This window comes from Phasianus colchicus, chromosome 6 (genome assembly GCF_987193195.1).
Source record: "Phasianus colchicus chromosome 6, bPhaCol1.hap1.1, whole genome shotgun sequence".
NCBI lineage: Eukaryota > Metazoa > Chordata > Aves > Galliformes > Phasianidae > Phasianus > Phasianus colchicus.
Genome location: NC_143441.1, coordinates 25,315,557 through 25,342,853, shown reverse-complemented (window position 1 = coordinate 25,342,853; position 27,297 = coordinate 25,315,557). Strand labels below are relative to the sequence as shown.

General features: G+C 35.2%; 1 protein-coding gene across 4 annotated transcripts in view; it reads right to left on the bottom strand.

The window, feature by feature from the left end:
* Positions 1 to 27,297, bottom strand: part of CRPPA (CDP-L-ribitol pyrophosphorylase A) — a 112,191-nt gene that overhangs the window by 46,602 nt on the left and 38,292 nt on the right. For 3 of the 4 annotated variants that reach the window (XM_090142724.1, XM_031590052.2, XM_090142723.1), the window contains exons 5-9: positions 23,173 to 23,218; positions 9,319 to 9,416; positions 5,320 to 5,409; positions 4,623 to 4,715; positions 162 to 290 (exon numbers count right to left, since the gene is read on the bottom strand). In XM_090142724.1, coding sequence (XP_089998850.1) covers positions 162 to 290; positions 4,623 to 4,715; positions 5,320 to 5,409; positions 9,319 to 9,416; positions 23,173 to 23,218 — 456 coding nt within the window. The remainder of the gene's footprint in view (positions 1 to 161; positions 291 to 4,622; positions 4,716 to 5,319; positions 5,410 to 9,318; positions 9,417 to 23,172; positions 23,219 to 27,297) is intronic. The other variant, XM_090142725.1, reaches the window with a different exon arrangement.

Sequence of the window (27,297 nt, the reverse complement as noted above, 5' to 3'; positions counted from 1 at the left end):
AGGTCCTTCTCAATTTTGATCAAGAACAGGCAAGAATATTTCCTATAAATCTTTCCATGTCCTAATTAATCCCCTTTGATTTTCTTTTAGATGAAGATTCTATCATTAATCATATAAATCACAAAAATAGATACTTTGCAGGAAGAAAAAGAATTGCATACCTTATATTGGATAAGGAGACCATAAACCAAAATATTTTTCCTTTTCACTTCCCTTGCAAATTTCTTCATTTTAGTTAGTTCTTCCAAATCAATGCTGAAAGAAGCATTTTCTGAAGTATTCAAATGAACCTGCAAAAGAACAAATATGAAAAAAAAAATACACTTTTTCAAATTGTGTTATTTTAGACTAGCTTTTTTTAATATCTCATACCATTGTTACACATATGCAAGAACACAGGCAAGCCAAAGTTTCTCTTAGGTTCTATTCAGATTGAGTTCCACCACTCACATATTTAGTGACAAGTATTTCTTTTCAAAGAACTGTGAAATCAATACACCAGAACAAAGCAGAACACAATGTTGCAATTAAATAATAACTAAATTAGAAAACAAACATTCTTTTCTAAATTCTAATCTATCACAGATTTTTACTTATCAGGATAATGGAGAAATAAAGCTGTTTTTCTCAAGCATCTTAAAGGTTTTCCAAATGGAATTCCATTCTTCAAAGGTTTATTTCAAACTTACTAACTTCTCAGTGTAGCATATTTGTTGCCTAAATTGGTTTCTTTTAAGCTTCAATGCTTAAAAAATAGAAACTACTTATAAAATATGACTATCCTGAACTCCTGGGCAGGAAAAGGCAGGTCTCACACCCCATGGGGATGCTGCACAAACAACGTGGGTCTTAGCAAACCTAAGCTGGGAGGTAAGACCTAACTAGCTTAGGGTTCTCTCAACCATTTTCCAAGATTTAAGTATTCCCACAGCTCAATCAATTTACTTCACAAAGTTCCTGTTAACTACAGAAATCAAAATTAAGGTCAATAATTTGTACATGTAAAATTTAAGCATTTCTTAACAGTAGAAACTTTTTCCATTAAAATAAGAAAATGTATTTTCTGGCTGAATAGTTCACTCCATATAAAACTTATCTTTAAGTAATACAGAGAGGAAGAAACAGAGGTAGTTTGAAAGAGCTGTGATTACAAAACATATTTCAAGTTCCCTTTGTACTTTATGTTCAATTTATCCTGACAGATAATATGCATTTACTCATTTTCTCTTCCTACATTTTTTTAAAAGCTGTTGATTATGTGCATATTCACAAGTAGCAAAGCTGTCCTCTTCAAATACACAGGTAGAGATTAATTTCCAAACACTCACAGTTTTGATAAGGTTACTTTTGACAAAAAAGCAAAGCTTAGTATTGCTCCTCTATGGATATTTACAAGAAAATTCTAAGCCTGTTGTTTTGAGACAACATGCCCTAACTCATAAAGATTCCCTTTTACACCAAAGTGCAAATGATAGCAACTAAGAGCTGAAGTACTAGAATTCCTTTATTTCTGTACTACCAAAACCAGAATAGGATCACACCTATTCAGTTACATACTTGCATCTACAAACGTAAGCATAAATTATTATGAAAAGTAATATCAGTTTAAGTATGCTATTACTATGGGTATAGCAGGGTTGGATTGAATATTGGTGTGATGCAAACAAGAAGGCAAAGTAACTGTATGAAATTTATCAATGCACTTCCTATTTCTCCTATGACCAGACACAATAGTCCAGTTGTTGCTCCAGCTTACAGATGCTGCAAAAAGCTCCCTTAAGAACCAGTACAAAGGACAATCAATGCAAAGGAGGGAATATGGACTGAAGTCATTATTATGTCCAGTGCAAGATCATCCTTATACTAGGATCATTCTTCCCAAGCTGGTTTAACAGATAATTTAACACAATAGTAACACCTGTCATTTTTACATCCAAAAAAGTCAATCACTAGAAGGAAAGCTAAAACTGGTTCTCAATTATCAAAATGTTACAAAAAAGTTACAAGTATTCTGAAATCAAAAACAGACAAGAGCTTTCCGATTATGGAAAACTCTAAACTGTTCTTCAGGGCTGAAAACAAAATGTTATTGATTACAAGAATAGAATGGAAGCAGTTAGCTGCTTTCTTTTTTTATCCTTTCAATTCCTCACAAAAAGGAACCATTTTACTTTTGAGAGTAGATGTGAACAGTGCTTCCAGTACAGACAGTACCTAAAATATATGCATATAAATGTCATTATATTGCTTAAACTTCTGAGTCACTTTGTCTGAGAAATATTTATTTGCCCTTCTACAACAAAAGAGAAGTGACCCGTTAGTTGCTAACAGTACCTTCAGGTTCTATATTAAATTAAGTATGTGACAAAAAATAAAGCTGAGAATCCCACTTATAAGCCTTATTGAAGAGGACACTCAGCATTAATTAAAGACTGCTGAAAGAAGTTTCTATCTCCCAGACATAACATTTGTAATGAGTTTTAGGGATTGGAAGTTTAAAGGACTTAAATAGTTCCCAGTAATTAATATGAGACAATGATTTGTTTAGCTAATATTTTAGTTATTTAAAACATACTTTCCAGTCCACCTTCAACCCTTTCTTTCAAAAAGATAGCACATAATTGCACAAAATGGGTAAGTGTAGCACAAAATGTCTCTTTATAGTTATGATACTTCATTGTTTAGAGCTTATATTTAGAAATACACTTATCTGTGTTTTAAATGCTATCAACTGCTTCCACCTAATTGTAAGACTTTTCTCCCACTGACTAATTTTGGGAATTTCAAGCACTTGTTAGGAACAATAGAAGAATTATATTGTCTGGACAACAGCAAAGGAACTAAACATATCATTTCCTCTCGTAGAATCATTGAATTGTGAAGGTTGGAAAAGACTACTAAGACCACCTAGTCCAACCATCAATCCATCACCACCTTGTCCTTAAGTCTACACTTTTCTTGAGCACCTCCAGGGATGGTGACTTGAGATTATCCTAAAAGGTGTTCACTGAAGTAAGTTGTGCATGCAGCAGACTGCTCAAACAAGTACACTTTCATTTAAAATGGTGCTGGATACTACAGTGACTTTGAGATCTACTACATTAGGGATAAAACCAGAGGTTCACAGCGAGTACATTACCATCATTTCCATCCATGAAATGATGAAATATTATGCCGACAATATTATACCTGCAATCATTTAAACAAAGTCCCAACATTCCACACCTCACAGGAGATAGCTAATTTTAAGGTCCCTTCCAGGCCAAACCAACCTCTGATTCTACCATTTTAATTCATTAACAATTCTAACTTTAACTGCACACCCTTGAATTTTAACAAAGATAAATGTTTGTTGACATGATTGATGAAGGGCTAATGAAAATATTCTCAGTCCAGTACATTCTGCACATCTACTAGAGCTGTAAATGGGCAAAATAATTGAAGGCATGTCACTGAAAATTCAGTAAAATTAAAGATCCACCCTGAACTTCCTCAGAAAATAAGTCAGGAAAAAAAAAAAAAAAAGTAGTATAGAAATAAAATTCTGAATTTTAACATCATGGAATCACAGTATTTCAGTATATAAGATAACACACTCAATGATACCCATTTTTTCATTTGGAAAACACTTGATCTTCACTATTTCTCATTTATTTATTGGCCCAGTAATAAAATTTCAGAAAAAAAAAATCAGAAGTAAACTCTCAGTTTTGGCTCCAGATCACCAGACTATGCACTTTGGAAACCATTAAGGCTCCATGTAAAATTATTTGCCTGTTTTTCAAGGCTATTGCACAGGGAATTAGACTATAAAATCGTAACAGATTATTATACAATGTTGTTGGATAATGTAATACAGTCTAGAGGCATACTCCTTGGTGAGATATGGCATTAATGATGCTCGTTCAACCCAATGCTTCTTATCTCTATTTATTAAGCCAGAAAATATAATGACAGAATTGTAACTGGTTAGAGTGCAGAGACTTTCAAATCTCCATTTTAACACACTAAGTAAAATAAAAGTCACGTACACCTTCAGCTGTCATCTATGTGAAATGTTAGAATTATTCTGGCAACAATAGTCAAAGAATTTCAGTCAGTATACTTCAAAACTTTTGCCACATATCAGAATATATTTTTCAATCTTACAGCATTTTGATAAGTATGTTAGTTAAACTCCTATGTACTTCACAGTTCATTCTTAATATTTGATACAGAAAAGCAATAGTCATTTTTAAAATTTTTAAGAAACTACATAACAGAAAAATAAAGCCATTCAATTTTCTTTCTATTGAGCATTATAACAGAGGACACTATATGCAGCATCCCCTGGAGATGGAGAACAACAGAACAGCAAAGTTAGCAAGTCAATATGAACATCCATAGCAGATCTTTTACAGAACTATATAATAATTTACCTTTTGCTTGTGTTGGTTTATTCTCTGCCAGAATGCACTATTTTTGCTGAAATGCAAATGACACTCTTCACAGCTTAATTTACCGTTCAAATTTTAAATTCTATTCAGACACCGCAGTGTCTCTCAAAATAGTCTACACAGAGAATAACTGTTAAAGAACACCTCATTAGATACTTTCTACAGGAAATTATAGGAGTTACATACTGAAATAAGAACAACTGGATGTAAGAGAGGAATATTTGATTCTTCTAACATATCCACTAGCTGCTGGATTTCTTCAGTGGCATACTTTTTATCCTAAATGAACAAAAATGATCAGAATTACTGAAAACATCAAAAAATTATTAAATTCAAAAGGAATTCAAAGGTCCATTATTTACCAAAAAAGTTTTTTGGTTTATGTATTTTAATGCTTTTGTCAGATAAATTATGATTGTTTGAAAAAATTGGAGACTAAGAATATTACCTTTAAGAAACATATACAACAAGCTTAAGGATCTTGATGGATCTCAGATATAGTTGAACTAAAACACTTCTGTTCCCATGCAAGGGCCCTTATTTTGGCCATGCTGGCAATGCACAGTTAGATGACTACACACAAAATATTCTTTTTAAGACACTTCACTATAATCTCTACAAAAGAAAATTTTAAATCACTTTCAGTTGCACCTCCCTTGTTTACACATGGTTTAGGAATATACTAAAGGAAGTACAAAACCAGGAGAGAAAGAATGTAACAGTAGGTCAACAGTTGATTTTGATGTATATCAGAAAAAACAAATGTCAGTACAGATAAATCAAGGGGTTAGGAAAAAATGTATTATTCAAATATGTAATTCTTACTTGCTATTACTAGTAAGCTTTAGTGCAAACGATAAAAGCATACATCCTTCCTACTTACATTTATGCAAACAAAATTGTAGCACTGTCCTGAAAAGATGTTCTGCAGATGGTTATCTCGTTTGCTTAGAGATATTGATATAGTTTCAACCTGATTAAAAAAATACATATTATTACTTCATGAATTAGATTTATATCCATGAAAGTTTTTACAATCATCCAAGAGATCATTAATTCAAATGGCATAGAACTGGCAAATATTATTTCCAATATAAGAATTAAATACTGCTTAAACTTTTAGGTAACTCAACAGTGCAGCACAGAGTCCAACAGCCTGCAGAAGTTTTTGAGAATTTTTCCTTAAATGTGCTGCTAGAGGGAACCACTCCAAAATCACCCCTGAAAGTATCATATACACTAGAGCTACTGCCTGGATGAGGGTGTCTGACTGTTACCAGAGATGAAAGGCTGGTAATAGAGTAAGACAACCAAATTATTTCAGTTCTCTGATTCTGAGCAAATCTTTATGAAGTTCAACAAATACATATATATTGTCTTCATAAAAAAATAAAATAAATGATAAAGTATATATGAAGGAACTATTGCACAGGTATACTGAAATTTTGTTCACAAGAATTATTTAGAATTTCTCCTGAAAAGAGAATATTCATTTTATAACACCAACTACGAAATTGAACTTCTGCTGAAGTAAAATCAGAAATTCCAGATGTATTCACAATCTTCTACATAATGAAATGAACAGGAACATACTCTGCAAGACTTTTCAGAAGGTAAGTGGAACATGACCTAAAGAAGCAGTCCTACTTTTTCCCTAACATATGCACAATGCTTAAGCATTCCAGAACATTAAAAAATAACTAAGTGTATCATTTTTCATTTAACTTGAACAATTTGATAAAGTAGTACAGCAAGCTTTTGTTTTACAGCTGTATTATTCAGGAAAAATAAACAGAGAGGAATCAGATTCCTCTCTTGGAAAAGTAAGCATAGCTAGGACTACATTGTGTGAGGGGTGGAATCACAAAATGGTACCAAGACAAACATATATGAGTGGTATGTGTACATGCACACATCTCCTTCCACTGCTGGATTGTTCAACTAAAGAGCTTCTCAAATCTTCGTAAACGTACAATGCCTGTTAACTTTCAAAAAAACCCTACACATGAGATGCCAAATTCTGCCCCTTTCCTTATATCATTTCATTGAAACTATGCATGTGTTCTCAAATGAGCACAGGCTGACGCAGCACACATACTCCTCTAGTAACATGCAAACACGAAAATGAGTAGCTATATTCATGTTTTTTGCATATAACTTCACACATGTAATTTTTCTGGTAAACTAAGCGAATTCCAAACTAGTGAAGTCAGTTTGAATTCTATGAACCAAACTAATGCCTCTTTATATCATCATTTTTTACTTCATTCTGTTAGGTACTAGGAAAACAAATAATTGAACATGCCATTCTGCAAACAAATAATAATAATAAAAAAATTCTTAAACAAGAATATTTACACTCAATTCAAAAGAAACACATTAAAAAAAGAAGGAAGAAAGCCTTCTCTGGAAAGGCTTAGTAAAGTTACTTATCAATTTATTTGTTAAAAAGCAGACTATAGAACAACTGGGATTGTGCTAGTGTCTTTCCAAAGTTCTGAAAAGTTGTGAAAAATAAAATAATCATAACATGTATGCTACTATTTTTATTTCTCAGATCACTGGCCAGCATGGGCATGATTTTTCTTTTTCCAATGATGTGTAGAATCAGTATTTTTCATGCACTGTTTTTAAAGATTCACAGATCATTTCTGTCTTTTCTAGTTTTATCCCAGGTTTCTTGTTTAATGTTTTCAAGTTATAGAAGACATTATCAAGGATGATAACCCATGCTGTTATTCATCTCATTCAAATAATAACATAAATGTCATTAAGCAATGACCTGATCCCTGATAAAACGGTTCTCCAAACTAGTGTCCAAGGCAGCTTTTCAGCCACTCTGCCCCAGATCTCAAGTGAGGAATGGGGTTTCTGTAACAAAAATGCAGGACTCAGCACTAGGTGTTGTTAAAACTCATATACCTAGACTGAGGGGCCTTCATGCCCTCAAGGCAGATCAACACTTTCACTGAGTTTAGTGTCATCTGCTAACATAGTGAGGGTCCACTTAATCCCCTCATCCAGATAGTCCATAAGGATATTAAACAGGGCCACCCCCAGTACTGACCCCTGAGGAATCCCACTAGTAACTGGTCGCCAGCTGAATTTAACTTCATTCACCACCACTCTCTGGGCCCAGCCCTCCAGACAGTTCTTAACAAAGACTATACATGTCCAAGCCACGGGCTGCTAGCTTCTCTAGAAGAACACTGTGGGAGACAGTATCAAAGGCTTTGCTAAAGTCTGGGTAGATTACATCCACAGCCTTTCCCTCATCCACTAGGCAGGTCATTTGGTCATAGAAGGCAATTAGGTTGGTCAAGCAAGTCCTGCCTTTCATGAACACATACTGGCTAGACCTGATTCCCTGATTGTTCCATGCATGCTACATTATTGTAGTCAAGACAATTGAGGGGAGTTTATTCTGCTCCCCACCCCCAGACTTCCAGCTCAGGGGGCTGAGTAATCTGAGGACAATTGTCCTGACTATTAAAGACAGAAGCAAAGAAGGCATTGAGAACCTCAGCCTTTTCCTTGTCCTCAGTGATAACGTTCCCCAATACAAGGCAGGAGATTCTCCCTCCTCTTGTTTGTAATTTATTTGTAAAAACATATTTTATTATCTTTAACAACTGTGGCTAGATTAAGTCCTTGCTGGGCTTTTGTCTTTCTGATCTTTTCTCTGCATACCCTATTGATATCTTTATACTCTTCTCAAGTTGCCTGACCCTTCTTCCAAAGAGCATAAACTCTTTTTTTTTTCCTCTGATGTCTCAGCAAAAGCTCCCTGTTTAGACAGGCCTGTTTTCTTAAGTCATTGTTTAACGATAGGACTTTTTTTCTTAACATAGGAAAGTGGTGTCTTCCTACCAATTGCAGAACTGTTTAAAGAGAGAAAAAAAGGAAAACTAGTAATGGATATAGTCTCAGTGAAGTGGAAAAAGACTTCTGCTCCATCCCACAGCTACTCAGACAAGAAAAAAGAAATCTTACTGAACTCTACTAAGGTTTTACATTTTAAAATGTGCACATGCAATTGATAAAAACAATGATGTACCCTAATAAATACAATTGCTTCCAAATAAAAGCTGAAAGTACAATGTTAAGTTTCATTTCAAAATGTAGATCAGCCAGTTCAGTATACAAAAACATCCCATATTAACTGAGGAGAAAAAGCAGATCAACAGATGCAAAAAAATACATTATAAAACTACAATTACACAAATTGGGAAATCTATACTTTTGAACAGCTATTCCTGCTTTGTTTCTCTGTGTAAAAGAAAGATATGATCCCATCATATAATACATAATTAAGAATTACTCTATTATCAGTCGAGATATCTCTAATTACCAAATGTTAATCATAATTGGGAAATGAAAACTCGTGATAGCTCCATTAGTGGGAATAATGAACAAGGAAAAGACAGTTAAATGTCAGTGGAAAAGTCCATCCATATTCAGCAATGCTTCAATAAACATTCACCGTAAGAGAAATGCACCTCCTTAACTCTCTGCCAAAAGGCTGAATAACCACAGCTCGTTCCTTAATTGGTTTAGACTTTAATTCAGACTTCAAAGTAACAGAAGCATTTCTTCTGTAATGTATTTGTAACAATTTGGGCTCACTGAATTCATAAAATCTAAAATATGGCCTCTCTGCAGTCTGGATCCAATTTCTCCTCTAATCCAATAAATATATTTTAAAAAGCATCAGTAAGATCCCTCTCTACAGCATAATTAGGCAGGAGACGATTCTTGGTAACTTCTACACCTGGTGTTAATCCTTTTTATTAAATATTCAAGTGATGCAGGAGGTCTCAGAGTCTGTATTCAGAATTTAGATAATTTGTTATTAGTTACGAGGACAAGAAATTATACTTACTTTTATTTGGCTTCTTAGTGATTCATGAAGGAGAAAACCTACTTGCACAACAGCTTCCTTCACATCAGTAATAATACAAATTTGTTGTGATAAGCTGTCTGCAACCAAGAAAAAAAAAATACACTTATTTCATGCAAAAAATAAATAAGTTACTTATCTGTTAAACATTACCTTCAATACATATACTGCTGTCTCCTGGTAGAATTTTTTCATCAGCTGTACGTTTAATTTTAAGCCTCTTTCAAGGTACAATTAACATAAACACACAATTAATATATATCTGACTCTAAATGAACGTAAAATGAATTTATATTTTGTGATTTTTTTTACCATTTGAAAATATCATATTTAAGTAATGGGTATTTATGAAAAGATATTTGCTCAGATCCACATTACTGCCATTAGGTGACCACCAAGAAAATAACTATTTGAAATATTTATGCTGCTTATCAATTCAATGCCACAATGAATGTAGTATTAGCATCTTTGCCAAGAAGTTACTATTAGAAAATAAACAAAAAAAGTCCAGTAGACACCAAACAGTAGACCCCATCTTTGTCTGGGGCAGTCATCCTGTAATTAGCTAAAAATTTAACAACTGTGATTGAAGTCTAATTACATTTAAAGCAGGCTTCAGTAAGACTTCAGAGACAAACAAATACTGAATATCTCCACAAAATTAACTAGTAGTGAAAGATGTAAAGGAAATTATGAAACTACAACCTTAGAAAAAAGCCTCCTTAAAATTCAATAAATACACTTAAGATTATTTAAGCAAAACTCTCACATTTTATTGTAAACTCAAAGACCTTAAACAAACAAACAAACAAAAAAAAAAAAACAGATATATAGGCCTAAAGATTAATTTTAAAATGGATGCAGAGTTAGCATTATTGGAAAATGATTTGTGCTTTTTAAATGATTATTGTGAGCAGGAACAGTGAATTAACCACTGAGGATCTCAAAAGATAACTAGAATGATTCTGTGAATCATGGACACTTATTATGGCCACTATTTATAAAATATTTATAAAAATAATCGTAGCAAATCTCATGCATTATGTAAGCAAGAATGGGGCAGGAAGGAAAAAGAAATATAGGAAAAAAAAATAAACATCTGTGTATAAACCACCACAACCAGATGAAAGTGAGAAAACAAAAATGCATGATCAGCTCACACAGGACAAGAGATCACAGGATGCCACAACTGTGGGAGAAAGCTTTCCACAGATTCAGTGGGCAAACATATATACTGAAGATAAATCAGAGTTGGCTTGTAGCCAGCAGGGACAGGGAGGTGATTGTCTCTACTCTGCTCTTGTGAAGCCCATCTGGAATACTGCGTCCAAGTGTGGAGCCCCCAGTACAAAAAAAGACAGGGAGCTGTTGGAGAGGGTCCAGAGAAGGGCCACAGAGATGATCAGGGGACTGGAGCACCTCCCCTATGAGGACAGGCTGAGGGAGCTGGGCTTGTTCAGCCTGGAGAAAAGAAGGCTGTGGGGTGACCTCATTGAAGCATTTCAGTACCTAAAGGGAGCCTACAGACAGGAGGGGAATCAACTCTTTGAAAGGGTAGATAACAGCAGGACGAGGGGAAATGGTTTTAAGTTGAGGGAGGGGAGATTTAGGTGGGATGTCAGGGGGAAATTCTTTACAGAGAGAGTGGTGAGGTGCTGGAACAGGCTGCCCAGAGAGGTTGTGGATGCCCCATCCCTGGAAGTGTTCAACGCCAGATTGGATGGGGCCCTGGGCAGCCTGGTCTAGTATTAAATGAGGAGGTTGGTGGCCCTGCATGTGGCAGGGGGTTTGGAGATTCATGATCCTGGAGATCCCTTCCAACGCTGGCCATTCTGTGATTCTGTGAAAATACGGGTCAGTGGGAAAACCATACTGAATTAATTTCTTATCAGTAAAAAGCAACAAGTGGGTAGACTGAAATCAAAGAGCTAGAGCCACCTGAATTTAGTACTGGACATGAAATGCAGATAAAAGATGGATGTACATAATAAAACAGTGGCATTTAAGATTTCTGAAACTCAGATTCTTTGGAACTAATTTAATAAAGAAAGTAAGATTGGAGCTACTACAAAAATCCACATGTGGAAGAAGGCTGTGGAATCCAGAAAGGCACCACAACTTAAGACTGACAGTCCTTTTATAAAAGAAGTCAGCTATCAACAAGCAATGTCAAATGTATCCAGCAAGAGGCTGCTGAATGTCTGCAACTATAAAAGCCCATCTCACTCCCATCCCCCCCTAGACCTCTAACTTCCTGTAACATACATGAGAAAGAAGACAAGCACAAAAAGGGTAAGAAAGAGCTGCAGCTTGAATTTAATGAAGAAGAAAACACAATGAAGGATGAAAACATATTTTTAAATTGGAGGAAGAATGCAATGCTGGAGTATGAAAAAATGAAAGCAATGAAAATGCACTCATTAGAAAAATACTGAATGCTTTTAAAAGATCAAGACGAACATGAAAGAAGTCTGGGAAATCTTTTTTTGTTTACAAAAAAAATCAATCTAGCAAAGCAGCAGCTCCCTAGGTGAAGTTTAAAAGTCACTTTCAATTTAAACATCAACTCTATCAAGTAGTCAAAAAAAATTCTGTATGACAACTTAAATGGTCTGCACCTTTGCTGCATTATGGGAAAAAAGGCTGAGCACAGTCTTTCCCTTCAAGACTGCCTGTGTGCCAGCTCTGATAAGCTTACCCATCTAGCTGTTGCACAGCATTACCACAGTGAGCGCAGGAAGGCAGCAGGAGCACTGACTACAACTCCCTCTGAGTTCAGGAAGCCTGCTGGCTGAAGACAAACTATCTATGCAGTATTTCACTGCTGGTTTTTAGAAGTCTGTGTAGGTGAATCAAATTATTTTGTTCTGGAGAGCCATGTTAAAGCCAAGTCATCCATAATATTAACATTCAGCTAACAAAATTTTGTATCTAATCAGATCGAAAGGGACCTCAGCTGATCTCAGTTACAAACTTCTGCTCAAAGCCTATGAGGACAGTCGCTTAACCCCAAGGATCTTGAAATCCTCTGAGGACAGAGCCTGCACAACCTCTCCAGGGAACCTGCTCACTGCTTCACTGTCTTCATGTTCCTTTTATTGAATTGAACTCCTTTGTTCTAATTTTTTTTCCTTTTACCTCTCTACACACTGATACTTCATCTTCCCAATCTCTCCCCTCATATTATATTACCTACCAAAATGTCTATTACTTTGGCTTCTTCTTCCTCTATTATATTAAATTTATTGCCCTGGAAATCTTCTCTTCCCATCACCTGTTTCCCGCTGTCCCCTAACTTCTTCCCAGCTGTACCTGATTATGGAGTAACCCTCCCAACACTACCACACATTTAATATATATTTGGAGCATATTATGGCATAAAGTTAAAAATAGTTAAACTCTTTCACACTGCCAAATTCTGATCAGTTAAACATTATATGTCTTCGGGATGAAAGTAGGAGGCTTTTTAAAATTTTTTTTCATTAAAGATAAATCTGATACAGGATTTCAGAATTTATTCCATTTAAACTGCTTTCTCTCTACAGTAGACTCCTTCATGTTGCATCGGGCAACAAAGCAAAGATTCCCCCCTGGGATTTTACTTTCCCTACTTCAGGCAACCCTGGTGCAGACACACAGATCACCTTGTACATGCAATACAGAGGCATTTTTAGGAAGCAATCTATCTGGCACATTTCAGTTGTTCACTTTCAAATAAGATTAACTGCTCCCAAGGAGACACTGACTAGATCACCACCAGCTGTGATAGTAGGTACCAGATACTAGCCTAAGATATTAATACCTGATGTCAAAAATATGTACATCCTGTTACAGGAGTCCCAACTTCACAAACTTTTATTTTCTTCCTGCAGACTTTGGGTAGTTACCTCCCAATTTTACCATTAATTATCCTTTATTCTGAGCACCTCCTATACATGTTCTCTCCCCCATTAGTGGTACACATTAATTTCTTCCATAAACAGTTTTATTTTTGTAATTTTTTAGACAAAGCATTCCTGATCAAATTAAAGATTTCCTAACATTAGCTTCTAGTGACATAATATTGAAATATTACAATTAACCTGTTCAGATTTGTAAAGTAATTCAATTTGGTGGTCATCATTTTAGGAACATTGTTATTCCCCAGCAATAACTGTTTGTTCAATTCCCACATTCTACCAAAGTTCATGACAGTAAAATAAAGAATTCACATGCAGAAAACTGTAATTATATAGCGATGCTAAATATTTAAATTTTATACTCAATACACTAATACATAATGAAATTACAGGCACATATATTAAAAATTCCCCTTTCCTAACAGCCCTGCAAAAATGCCATTAATAAACTATGCATTAATTAGGAGTTTTGCTTGTATTACCTAAATATTTGGCTGAAATACAGGCCTCCTGGTTTCTCTGCCACAGTTACACCAATGTTAAGAAAATCTATAGTAGAAAACTATTTAATACAATAAAATTGTTCAGAGAAGCTGTGGATTTCCCATCCCAGGAGGTGTCCAGACTGTATGGAGCTCTGGGCATCCTGATGTAGGGCCTGATACAGTGGTTGGCAGCCTTGTTCAAAGCAGAGGGTTGGAGCTCAATGACCTTAAAGGTTCCATTCAACCCAAGCCATTCTATGATTATTCCAGTACAATGAGTGCAGATAGATTCCACCAGACTCATTTTTGAAGTGTCACAAAAAGATCAATGTAACCTATTTTTGCTAAGAGCAAAGCAGTAAACAACATAACTTGAAAAAGAGTTCTCTAAAATCTTCAGAAAAGTATAAGAGAATTTCAGTTAGGAAATGTGAACATTTTAAACTTTTGGAAATTAAAATGGAGAAAACATGCCTTAGCTTAAATGTATAGTTTAATTTTAAAGACAAAATTCTCTTAAACCAGAAAAAAGCTAGATTAAATATGAAATCTAATTTTAAATTATTCTACACCTTGTCTTGTCTGTTGAAAATACTAAATACAATACTGTTTTAGGTCACATTATTATTTAGTAATAACTGTTATGGTCTTTGTCTTAAGATCTCACTCAAAATTATAAATTAAAAGATATATATGTTAAAGAATTACCTTAGTTTCATAATGTATTAAGTCTAGCCTAGCAAATTACCAAGTTTACTCTAGAAAGCATGCCACAAATAAAGAGTAATTATAACACCACTGTTCGAATACAGATCATAAATATCATATTCTACTGATTTAATAGCATAAGAATAAAAATGCATCTGAATGGCACATAGGTTTCAGCCTAGAGACTTTTTTCTTCTAATTGCACATATCTGTATAATACATATGATTCTTTTTGTAAGCATATTTACATATCATTCCTATTCTTGGTCTGTCATTATAATTCCCATTGCTTTGGAAGTATACCCTGCTCACCAAATAGTTTTAAATTTTGCAATGATTTCAAAATAAGAAACCAGTTTATCAGAACTCAATTTTCACTTTCTACACAAAAATGGCTTGACAGCTCTGAAAGTTCTCCCTGGCATCTCCAGTCTGTCATAACAGATTTGTATCTATCACTATAAACACAAGAAAAAGGAATTAAGTATTGCCAATTATCTAGTTCATTCACATTTATCATGAGTTGAAACTGTTGCTTGTACAACACAGGTAACCAAAAATATCTAATAATTTTTGTTTACCCATTCCATATTTCTTTGTAGCCACAAAAACCAAAACCAAACTTGATACTGCACCTACAAATATTAACATAAAAATAAAGGAGAGGAATATTCAGTGATAGAAGATGAGGAAGAGGGTTATTTTCATCCAGCAATAACTATTCTGAGGAATACCTCTTCACCTGCTATTCTATTTCTTTGTCGCACTGTGAAGAACAGCCAATGGCTAATGGGCACTACTGCAGTGTACTCATAGGAGTGCAGCCTTTAGTATGATCTTTTGTTTGACAAAAAAAAAAAAGTGTCTTTTTTAATCGTGCAGATTCTTCATATAACACAAAACATTGTAGTTAGCTATAATACTTATAAAAAGTTCAGATGTATGAGCACTGCTCTGAAAGTAATATCTCCTATTTGATAACGTTGGCCCACAATGTCAGAGGCAGATGTTGGCAGTATGTCACTAGAGGTTGAACCTTTCCACCAGTATTCCTTTACATCATGTTGCCATGTGACAGATAGCAGCAGACGGGCAATCCAACCAAACGGCATGTGACGTGGAAGTGCATATGAAGTAAAGGTATGTCACTGAATTCCTCCATGTAGGAAAATGGCACCCACTGACATTCACTGAAGCTTACTGAATGTTTATGGACACAAAATGGTGGATGTGAGCACAGTGAAATTTCATCTGCATGGGCAACATTTTCCTAGCAATGATGCCATCATAGCAGCTGTCAAACAGTGAGTCACCTTCTCTGGTATGGATTTTTACAAGCACAGTATGCAGGCTCTTGTTCATTGCTGGTAAAAATGCACAGATAAGGGTGGTGACTATGTTGAAAAATAGTGTTTTGTAGCTGCAAATTTGCACTGTGAAACAGCGTTATTGTGCTTTTTATATCTGTTGCATTTTCCACAGAAATAAATAAGAAGCATTACTTGCAAAGTGACTTCTTTTTCTTCCAACTTGCAAAATTTAATTGTGTATACATCCATGGAAGCAGATATTCATGCAGCCAAATAGGAAGGCAAAGTATACAATCTGCAAGTGCACATCTGTTGAAAAGTCACTGCAGAATAAGGGCCCTTAAGAAAAACAAGGAGAAGGAAAGAGTCAAACTCTAAATTACTTTTAGTGTTACTGAGAAGAAACATTTAAAGTTTACATGTTGGAACTAGAGTTCAAAGATACTTGCCCTGAGGGCAGTAGTCATAATGGAAATATTTTTAGGATGTTTTGTATTGCCCTGATCTTAACTGCATTTCTAGATGAGTCACCCTTATTGTAAGATGATGTTTTCTTACTTCAAGACTATTAAAAGTAGGCATGTGCCACCTTGTCTGTATACTTTACAAGTTCATACCTGCTTAATTAAGAAGAGCACTAAGTTAATGTTTTAAAAAATTGTTAGGACTTCAAGATTTTCATAAGGTGGTTGTTTAAAAGAGACTAAAGGAAATAAGCAAATTACTAATACATTTTATGAAAAGTCTCAAAAGATAAGTAACAGTCCATTTACATTACTGAAGTATTTCACTTATTACCTTGAATGAAAATGACATATTTACTTATAAATATAAATCTGTAAAATACAATGCATGTATGCATGTACATTTTCCTTTCTTCTACTTGAGTCAAGTTTAACAAGCTGAAATTTGTCCATTATTACATCTAATTAGGCTAGCAGTTAAAAAGCTGGCTGTGCTTCTGCAAAACACTTGGGACTTGCTACTTTTTGTAATACATCTGACTAAAAAAGCAGTCTCATAATTATAGACGCATGATTAATTTTTGTTTTTTTTTCAGACATTTAATTGCCAGGTACTTGTTACCATAATCATTTTTCCTGTATTGGGTTAATTAAATAATTATAATTTAATATAGGGACAAAGAAATGCAAAAGTACCTCAAAGGAAAAAGAATAGCAAGTAGTAGTTCAAACTGAACCACAAATAACATATTCCTTAGCAAAACTGTTCACAGGCACAAGTTTAACCTTAATATTCCAGCATAAAAACATTTACATTAAAACATTAAACATTTGAAGATCAGTTGACCTAAGCTTAAAATTCAAAACAAGTCACTATTTAAAACCAGAAAGTGAACAGTTGACTAAAAATTCTCAAACAAGTACTTTAAATATAGCTTAAAAGGATTTTCTAAATAAAACAATCACATTAACAAAAAAGTATTCTGAAATTGAAGGAAATAGTAGTTTCAAGTCAGTGTTAAGTAAAAATGTGAATGATATGAAATTTGGAGCACTAATATCAAAGTTACATGTGTATATACATACTCTTCATCACTCCTAAATTCCTCCTGTGACAAAATGTGCATCTAGCAAAGTAAATTAGATCACTTATCACTAAAGAAGTGAGTTGTGAAGACACCCCAGCAGTGGGAAGCCAGTGTGAAGCCCATGCACTTAGTGCACTCCATTGCACCAGCCCACACATTTAGCTTTAGGGATTCATCCAGAGGAGGTTAACATCATGCTGTGTGGCATGTTCAGATGTAATACTTTGCAGCCCAGCCTGACAGCATCATACAGAATTGTGCTTTCAGGCATTCTACTCAGTCTGAACCTGAAGCCTGAATCCACTCAAGTATGTGATACAGGACCACATCCTCATCAAATACTCAACTCAAAGAACCATCAGCATGTAGATCACCATCCCACAAGTAACACCATTCATATCCAAATGATATTTAGTGTCAGGAACTGGCACCCATACAAACAGGGACATCCTAGTAGTACAGTGCTTCTGAGGCCTACCAGACCAAACAAAGGTCTGCCAGCTATGCTCAGCAAGGTTACAGACAAAACAGCAGCCAATTTCAAGCAAAAGCTTTTAGCAAGGCAAGAAATAGTAAACAGAAGATAGGTATTCCTGCTGTAAATATTCTTCCAGGGAGTTGCAATCATCATCCCGAAGACGGAAAAAGAAAAAGAAGAGGAATGTTTTCAAAAAACCCATCCGTGAGGATGTCTCTAAGGAGTAAGTGGAAATTCACAAGCGTGTGGGCCTCTTGCTAGCACAGTAGTATAGTTAGAATACTGGTGACTTCTACTAGCCAAATTTATATCTCTATGCAGGCTGGAGTCAGCAGAAGGCCTTTTCTCTCCCCAGGGACTGCTTCTGAAACTCTCAGAAGAAAGACTGCATAGCAACTGCTCCTTTCTTGCAGCGGTCACTTTCCCATCAGTCTCCATGAAACCTGCATGACTCTTATAGTTCCCTAACACAGGAGCTCATAAATAGGGGTGAGTTGCTACCACACAGCAGAAGGCTACCTAAGTCATGGGAGAAAACACAAAAGGGTAATGACAAGTAGGAACACTACATACTGAGCTGAGGGTTTTGCAGTCATGAGAGAGGCAGTCAGTGTTATACACCCAGCTATCCAGCTAGTAGGAAAAGCCTAACAACCCTCCCTCCTTAGCTTGCAGGATAGCTGCCATTCTGGAAGGTGACTTCTCCTTGAAGGTTTCCCACAGGTGCAACATAACAGAGCTGTCATGGTTTTATGTTTTTTGGTTTTCAGTATTCCACATCAAAACATCATGTACTGGAATTAAAGTTAATGCTCCAATTCTAGGTACCTATCCCTATACATTACGGAAGTCATGGCATCTGACCCTTCCGGGTGGGGTGGTCTCTTACTGCCTGGCAGTGGGTGCTAGAGGGTACTTTCCTAGCCGTTCCAAGTTTTTTGGTCTCAGGAACTCTCTGTCTCCTATCTTATTTGATTTATTAGTCTCAATTTCAATTAGATTGTATTATATTGTGTTATCTTGCATTCCGATATCATAGTTAGTAAAATAAGTTTTCCTCCATAAATTGTTGCCATTGTTTTTTTTTTCCTCCCTTCCTTCCTTCCCATTTTGTGGGGCCGGGGGGTGGGGGGACGGGGGCCTACTGCCCCCTGTCACAGGCATAGATTGATCTAGTTAACTCCGTAACAGATTTTTGTGGAGAATGCAGGCAGTAGGCTAATACATCTAATAATACAGCTAAAAATATTTCTTGTGTAAAACCATGGTTTCTTTATTAAACTCATTATCATTGTAACCACGTGACCACATGATGCAAAACCCAAGAGCAACAAGGTAATGCTCACTAGGTCTAAAACTAAAATCTTCCCTTAAATATATTTTCACTTTATTGTTGCATGAACTATGAATAAAATGCTTACCTAATTTTAATCTACATGGCTCAATTCTCTGCTACAAAACTAAGTCTTATTATATCAGCTGAAGATGTGGTATTCAAAGCATTTTCAAGGACACAGAAAAGATAAGGTACAGCTTTCAAAATGCAGATGTGGGCACTAACAGTGTCTGCTCAAAACTTCATTAAATATATTTAATTATTTAAGATTAATCCATTGAAGAGTGTTCTCATTAGCCAAGAGCTCTTATTTGCATAAAATGAACATGAGGTTTCCTCTTCCTTAATGCCTGCAACACTGTGAAAGCAAATCTAAACTTTAAGGAAATTAGTTTTTTCATACAGACCAGGCACAATGAAAGACTACGGCGGTTGCTGAAGCAAATATATTAAATAGTGCCACAGTAACAAAACGTATCAGTGAAGATCAAGCAAGAGATTAACCTGATTTACCACTGTGCAGGTCTTTATTTCTACTTAAAACCACATAAATCTTTTATCATAACCAACAGCTGAAAAAGATTGTACCACTTTTTGTGAAAGTAAAAAAAGTGATAACATGATGAAATACACGTGTCAAATATATATCTATGAACAGTATGAAAAAAAATGAGCATTTACAGCTTTCTTGCCCCAATTATAAATGCATAGGTCCCGCCAAAAGTAACACCTCCTGCTTATTTCTATGGAAACTACAACAGATGAACATGGTTCTACTTGATCCAGTAATAACTGAGTCTTGGTATTCAACAGCAAAGTAAATATGAAAGATATGTAGGAAAAGGAGAATGAGATCAAAATTAACACAGAAATATAAGTTTGCTGAGATTTACTCCAAGTTCAAGAGTGAACTTTTGCCAAGATATGATCAACATTTTACACGCGTTCAGTTGACTTATTACTTGCATCATTTTATGCTGACATGACTGGCTTCAAAAGACCTGAATAACAAAAAGCACAATTCTTGATAAATATTTTGAAATATTGTAATAAAACAATAAATTCAAGAAACTGTACCAGACTAATTTCCTTACTAATATTACAATTAGAGATAATTTTATTTTAAAGTCTCTACTATATAATTTTTTTAAGAATATAGATAATACTTCAAAGTTTAAAAGAATCTTTACTGTAAATGCATGCATAAACTATCTATCATAGTATACTATGAGCAGGAATTCATTGAGAATTCTCATACATGTATAGACAAATTAGTATATTGCTAGATAAAATGAACTGGATACTGCAGGTAAAAATAGGGTCTCAGAAGATTTATTTAATACTTCACTATTATTCTAGCTTAGTACTGACGACAAAAACTAATGATTTAACTGAAGTTAAGCCTGTGGAACAAATCAGATCCTTAGTTAGTTATGGACAAGTAATGACTGGTGGAATGGGATCTATAGTTAGACTGGAAAAAAAGAAGTCTTTTTTTTTTAATATAATTACTTTTGCAATTATCAAAGATTGGAGACTTTCCTCTGTTCCACTGAACCATTATTAAAGTATTACTTCTAATTCCCACTCATCAATGAGAGAAATTCATTTATTGATTCTATCTCATACTACACCATGAAATTCCTGTTTTCCACATTGATCCGTCCTATTAACTGTTTTTTTTCTTGCAACTCATTTTACTTATGACAGGCATAGCAACAGTATGCAAGCTTTCAAAATTTATAATCAAGCTGAGCTGTTTTATCAAGGAAAGATCAAATAAAATTAAGTGAAAACTACTACACAGTATTCCAAGAGCACACTGATTGAGAACATTAAAACATGCTTTGATAATCACTAGGTCAAGCCAAGAACTTCTATATTTTATTTGCAAAAATCTCTTACTGGCAGAAATAATTCTGATTGGATAATATTTGTAAACACCCAATACCATCTGCAGATATATATCAAGTGGGACAAATTGCAGAAAATGCATATTTTGAGAACATTTTCTATTTTAAGTCAGACCACACCCCCATTTTTCAAAGCTTTCCATAAGTTAAAAATACTGCTTGGAAAATATTAAGTAATTTATCTAACACAACAAGAGCTGATGATCTGAACAGGCTGGATTTCTGAGCTGAGGCCAATGGGAAGGAGTTCAACAAGAACAAGTGCCAGGTCCTGCACTTTGGCCACAACAATCCCAGGCAATACTATAGGCTCAGGGCAGACTGGCTGGAAGACTGTGTGGAAGAAACTGATTTGGGAGTGTTGATCAATGCTCAGCTAAACATGAGCCAGCAGTGTGCTCAGGTAGCCAAGAAGGCCAATACTATCTTGGCTTGTATCAGAAACAGTATTGCGAGCAGGACTAGGGAGGTAACTGTCTTTCTGTACTCAGCTCTGGTGAGGTTGCATCTCAAGTACTGTGTTCTGTTTTGGGCCCCTCACTACAAGAAGGACATCAAGGCCCTGGAGTGTGTCCAGAGAAGGGCAAGGATGCTAGTGAGAGGTCTGAAGCACTAGTCTAATGAAGTGCGGCTGAAGGAACTGGGATTGTTTATTCTGGTGGAGGCTCAGGGGAGACCATATTGCTCTCAACAATGACCTGAAAGGAGGTTATGGTGAGGTGGGAACTGACCTCTTCTCCTGTATAACTAGCCAGACCTCACTCTTGGTTCCTGGCAGTTCATACAGTTATCAGTCCTCTACACTGCCTACTTTTCTAATCTGTACTTGATCCGTTTTTTAATGAGGATGTTATGGGGCACAGTATCAAAAGCCTTCCTGAAATCAAAATAAGCAGTAGCCACTGCCCTCCTCTCAGCCACAAAATTAATCTTCTACAGCAAAATGACCATCGCCGTGGTCAGCTATAATTTTCCCTTTGAAAACTCATACTGACTACTCCCAGTCACATTCTCAGCTTTAATATGCTTAGAAATCTTAAATTTGAAAGCTAGAGGAGTCTGATACCTCTAGGAATCCTACTCAAAACAAGATCTTAGTTTCAGCAATGCATATATTAAAATTCAAGGAGGTATAGAGAAGCAGTATCAGCCATTCTGCACACCACAGAAACATCTGAGTTATGTTTAAGCTTTCTAGCTTGTTTGCACTGGCAGAGCTGTGCTCAGCATGTACTGTTTTACTCAAGCCAGTAGCTAAACTTACACCAGTTACTTTAACAACACTCAATCCATCAAAGTGACTCACCATACTCCTTTCTCTGGAAAGATATTTTTAACTTTAAGTCCCCTTTTCTTTATTAGTTTCTGGGTATTCGTTCCTCAGTTCTCAACAAAAAGTCAATCAAGAGTCACCTGAATCAGTGTCCTTCGGTTTAAAATAATTACTGTGTTCACTGTGAAGTACTTACAACTTCTTCCTTTCTAGAGTGTGTTAAATCTTGATTTTAGGCTGCTATTAAACCACTGTATCAGCACAGGAAAAGGTTAAAATCCAGTCAAAGTGGGTATATAGATATATACGTGTGCATATATACACACACTTTTAAAAAATATGTATTTATTGTAAGTGAATACATACATGATGTATCTACAACAGAAATATATATTTATAAATATTTTTATTATATATAAACATATGTATATATTTATTTTTATATATTTATATAATATAAATATATCTACTTAGTGGAATATTTCAAGATCATATAGTTGCTATAAGAAAACAGTAAAAAAAAACCCAAAGAGTTAACAGATGTTTCAGTCTACTACTTAGAAAGATGGAACACATTCAGAATTGAACTAGAATTAGAAAACAAATATTTGTTTAATGCTCATAAAGTCTTCCCAAATTAATCTCTATTTGCTATGTACACAGCTTTTTTATAAGATTTTCTGTTCTAAGAGTAATAAATAATAAAGGTCAAAAATGCATAATTTAAAATATCCCTGAAAACTAGGTAAAACAAGTTGCCTAAGCACATTTTAGTCATCTTAAAACTTTTCTTAAAGACATTTAAAACAACAGTGTAAAAAAAAACAAACTACAACAGACCTAGGAATACGCAAACTGGCAGCAATAAGGACAAATACATACCCTTAATAATTGATTCAGCTGCATACAGATCCCGCTTGTAGGTCACCTAAAGGACAGACAAACCTCATTAGATTTAACACAGCAGGAAGGAATGCAAAACCAATAAAACAATGCCTTGAAGGCAATTCTTTACATTTGGAATACCAAATGTAAAGAAATGATATTGTCAATTTCTTAATTATGATAAAATATCACTGGCAAGTCATGAGAACAGAAGTTGCAGATACTATTGGAGACCTGAAACATTTTTAAAAATGCTCAGACCTTATTAGAAATCATTTGAAATACACTTACTTTGAACCCTTTAAGAAATCACTGAACTATGATATTGCACCAATTTTCATACGTTCTTCATAATTTCTTAAAAAAGCATATTTCTGATCTGCAATTTCATCATGAAATAGATTCTTGTTGAAAGGACTTGTGAAGATTAAAAACCAGCCAGGTAGAAGCCAAGTTATTTCTTTTACTGATATAGGTAAATTTTTTCAGCACTGTAAAATTATTACTACTAATGAGAGTCTTGTTTCTTGTTTCCGTATCCACGGCTGACACAAGGTATTTTTGTCCACAATAAAAGCTTGCTAGCTACTATTAACCCTAAAGCACTTTCAAAGTCTCTGCTTTCCTAGAACAATTCTACAGGTGTGGCCTAAGGCTTGGGGGGGGGAGGGGGGGTTGTGTGTTTTTGTGTTTGGCTGAAATGAAATGCATACCTTTTGTTTACACTAGTTTACCAAACAATTCTTAGTTTATTTTTCATACTTTGCTTCTGATTAATTATCTTTGTATTTGTCACTCCATAAAACTTTATGTCCTTTGCAAAAAAAAAATTATAAGCAAAAATAGATCAATATTATGGAGTACAACAGCTTCTGCATGTGGTGAAAACTGTAGAAAACTATCAGTTATCTAATTTTTAATCTATTTAATGACTAGAGCAGTTATAGTCATCTTTTATTTTTAATCAAGATGCCATGTAGCAGAAGTGAAATTGCTGCCAATGAAGTACTACATCAACACTAGCATCTTATGAGCCAAGACTATAATCTTGTAAAACAGGCTTGGAGTCAATTTCACAAAATAAATACATTCCAAGTTGGTTATATTAATTACATTAGTCCACTAACTCTTTGATAATCAAATTCTGCCTGTAGCAATGTACTCCTTATACTGCTGATCAACATCAAATTTACATACTTTAAGTACTCAGATACTACATGTGACAACATTAATTTTCATACAGTCCACTCAAACATCCAGCATTTCAAGACATTCTTAATGCATTTGTTGTAGAACAGAAAATTGCTGTATCAAATACTAACACAAATAACTCACCAATGCAGAATATGAAACCAACACCTGTTTATTCCCCAAAGGCAAGCTAGTCTTAATTAGTAAACACCTCTCTACCATTTTGTGTTATAAACAAATTATTGTATCTATTTTATGAAATCCATTAATATATGCTATATTTGAAAAATCACAGAATTGTTGGAGAGGTGTTTGTTTGTTCTTTGATTCTGCGATACTAATAATTCTACCAGAGTACTGTCATTTCAAGAAAATAACAAATACATACAGAAACAATCTTCTCCAACAGCTTTGAGTTGTTTAATGCTACAGTTTGTGCACCTAATACATGAAGGTAGTGCTCCTATTTTGTTATGCTGGCCCATGACTTACGACAGCAAAGGTTGAACCTCCCTGCCAATACTCCATTACATTTTGTCTCCTTGCAACAGATGGCAGAAAAGGGGAAGTCTGACAAAATAGCACCTGAGACAGACATGCATATGAAGCAAAGCTGTATCACTGAATTCCTCTATGAGGAAAAAATGCACCCATTGATATTCACTGATATTTGCTGGACATTTATGGAAACAGTGAATGTGAGCACAGCGAAGTAGTGGGGTGATGTGTTTCAGCAGTGGGAACAAAGATGTGAAAGACCAGCCAATATTCCAAACAGCCATACACAGCTGTCATATCATGAAATAAAGAGCATTTCAGCTCATCTGTGAGAATCAGCAGATTACAACCAGAGAACCATGTACAGAGCTGAATATTGGCTTCAATGCACTGAAAACAATGGCAGCAATGTTGGAATATCACAGTGTTTGCACCAGATGGGTCCCATGATGCTTGCACAGGAACAGAAGATTATATACAAGTTTGTCTGAACCAAATGAATACAAGGCTGAAAGTGACAGTTTCCTGAGCTGAATCCTTACCAGTGATGAGACATGGTGGCATCACTATGAGCCAGAGTCCAAACAGCCTAGTTCATGGAGTGATTCTTCTGTATTTCCTAGAACCCTGCCATCAAATCTGACCACTACATTGCAACACTGACTAAACTGAAGGCTCAAACTTCCAGTGTTAGGATAGAGAAGGTGACAGCCTTTCTCTTGCAACACAATACTGTCAAGCCCCATGCCAGTTTGAAGACTGTGGAACGCACTGACAATCTTGGATGGATTGTCCTACCACACCCCCTTATAATCTGGATTTGGAGCCTTCTGACTTCCTCTATTTGGACCAACAAAAGATGGACTGTGTGGACAACATTTTCCTAGCAATGACACCATCATAGCAGGTGTAAGATAGTGGATCAAACAGAAAAAAATAGGAAACATCACCTTTATACAAACAGAATTCTTATAAATACCATATATGTACTTTAAAGATGCAAGGTCCACAGAGAATGAAAATTTTTTTAACACTTGGAATACACAAACTGTTCTCTACCTGTTAACTGACTGCAGTTATCCTGTTACACATACTCTGAAACCTCAAAAAATCTTTGAGGTATTACTATTTCAGTTCTCATCTATCTGCATGGAATATCCTTTTTCCTCTCACTGAAAAAAAGACAACCAGGCCATAGGAACATCATCAGTTCTTGGCATATATAATATTATTGTGCATCTCAGTATTGAAAATCTTCATAGAAAACAAACAACATATTATAAATCATGTAGTTATAAAAGCTATGGAAAGACAATCTTGCTTCTGAAAGATGGTCAGTAATAAACAGCTCCTAAATATTTCATAGATAGAAATAAATTGAGAAAACTAGCAGTCTTCTGAATTTCATCAAACTTTACAAACTGAGAAGTGTTCCCCTCTTTAATGCAACTGCCTCAAGTCACTTGCCAAACGCTGGCACAGAATGGCTAAACAGCATGGTATAGAGTGACCAACACAAGAGTGCTATTCAAACAGGAAGGAGCTATATGCCTCTGTAGCTTCTAAAATTTATGTGCATTTGCTGCAGAAAATTTATTTTACAAATCTCATCATTTTTATGACTTGAATGTCCTGACAAACTTTACAAATGTCATTGACTCTTCAATACAAAGGTAGGGAAAAGAACGTTAGTATGTATAAGTACTTTAAAGATATGGCACCAGTATACTTACATATCCTATGTAAAACAGATTGGCTGCTGTGCACAATGTGCAACACATAATTTGCACATAAATGGATGCTACTGTCATTGTCATGGACTACACACTTCTGTCAACACTGAAATTCTTTTTATCTGGTCCACAATATTTTCATCTTTTTGGGTGGAATCTCCTTCTCCATGATAATCACTAGCTAACAAACTTCTCTGTCCAAAATCTGTGTGGAGTATACTGAGGAGTCCAATCAACTGGGCTGTAATAAAGTAGATAGAACATAAATGGAAGTAATTATTTCCCTGTACTTGGTACTGTTGGAAAGACACCTGAGTGCTATTTCCAGTTTTGAACTCTTCAGTATCAAGCACTGGCAAAGTGGAGCAAGTCCAGAAGAGGGCTGCAAAGAACTTGGCTTGTTCAGTCCATAGAACAGAAGGTTAAATGTAGGAATGGGTCATATTACTGGTTACATAGTAAACTAAGCTTTTCTTGCAGGCTTTTCCTGTTCTCCTCTCATCCTTTCCCACTGCAAAAGGCAGCAAGGGAAATGCAGATCAGATCTTACGAAAATACAAGTCTGTATGTAAAGATGGATAATCACAGGAATTGTTTTTCCAGAGATTACATGAAATTTCTATTCTTGGATAGACTGAAAATTCACAGGGACAAAGCTTTCCCTGCACAGCCAGATTAATCTAACTAACCTGGCCCCTAG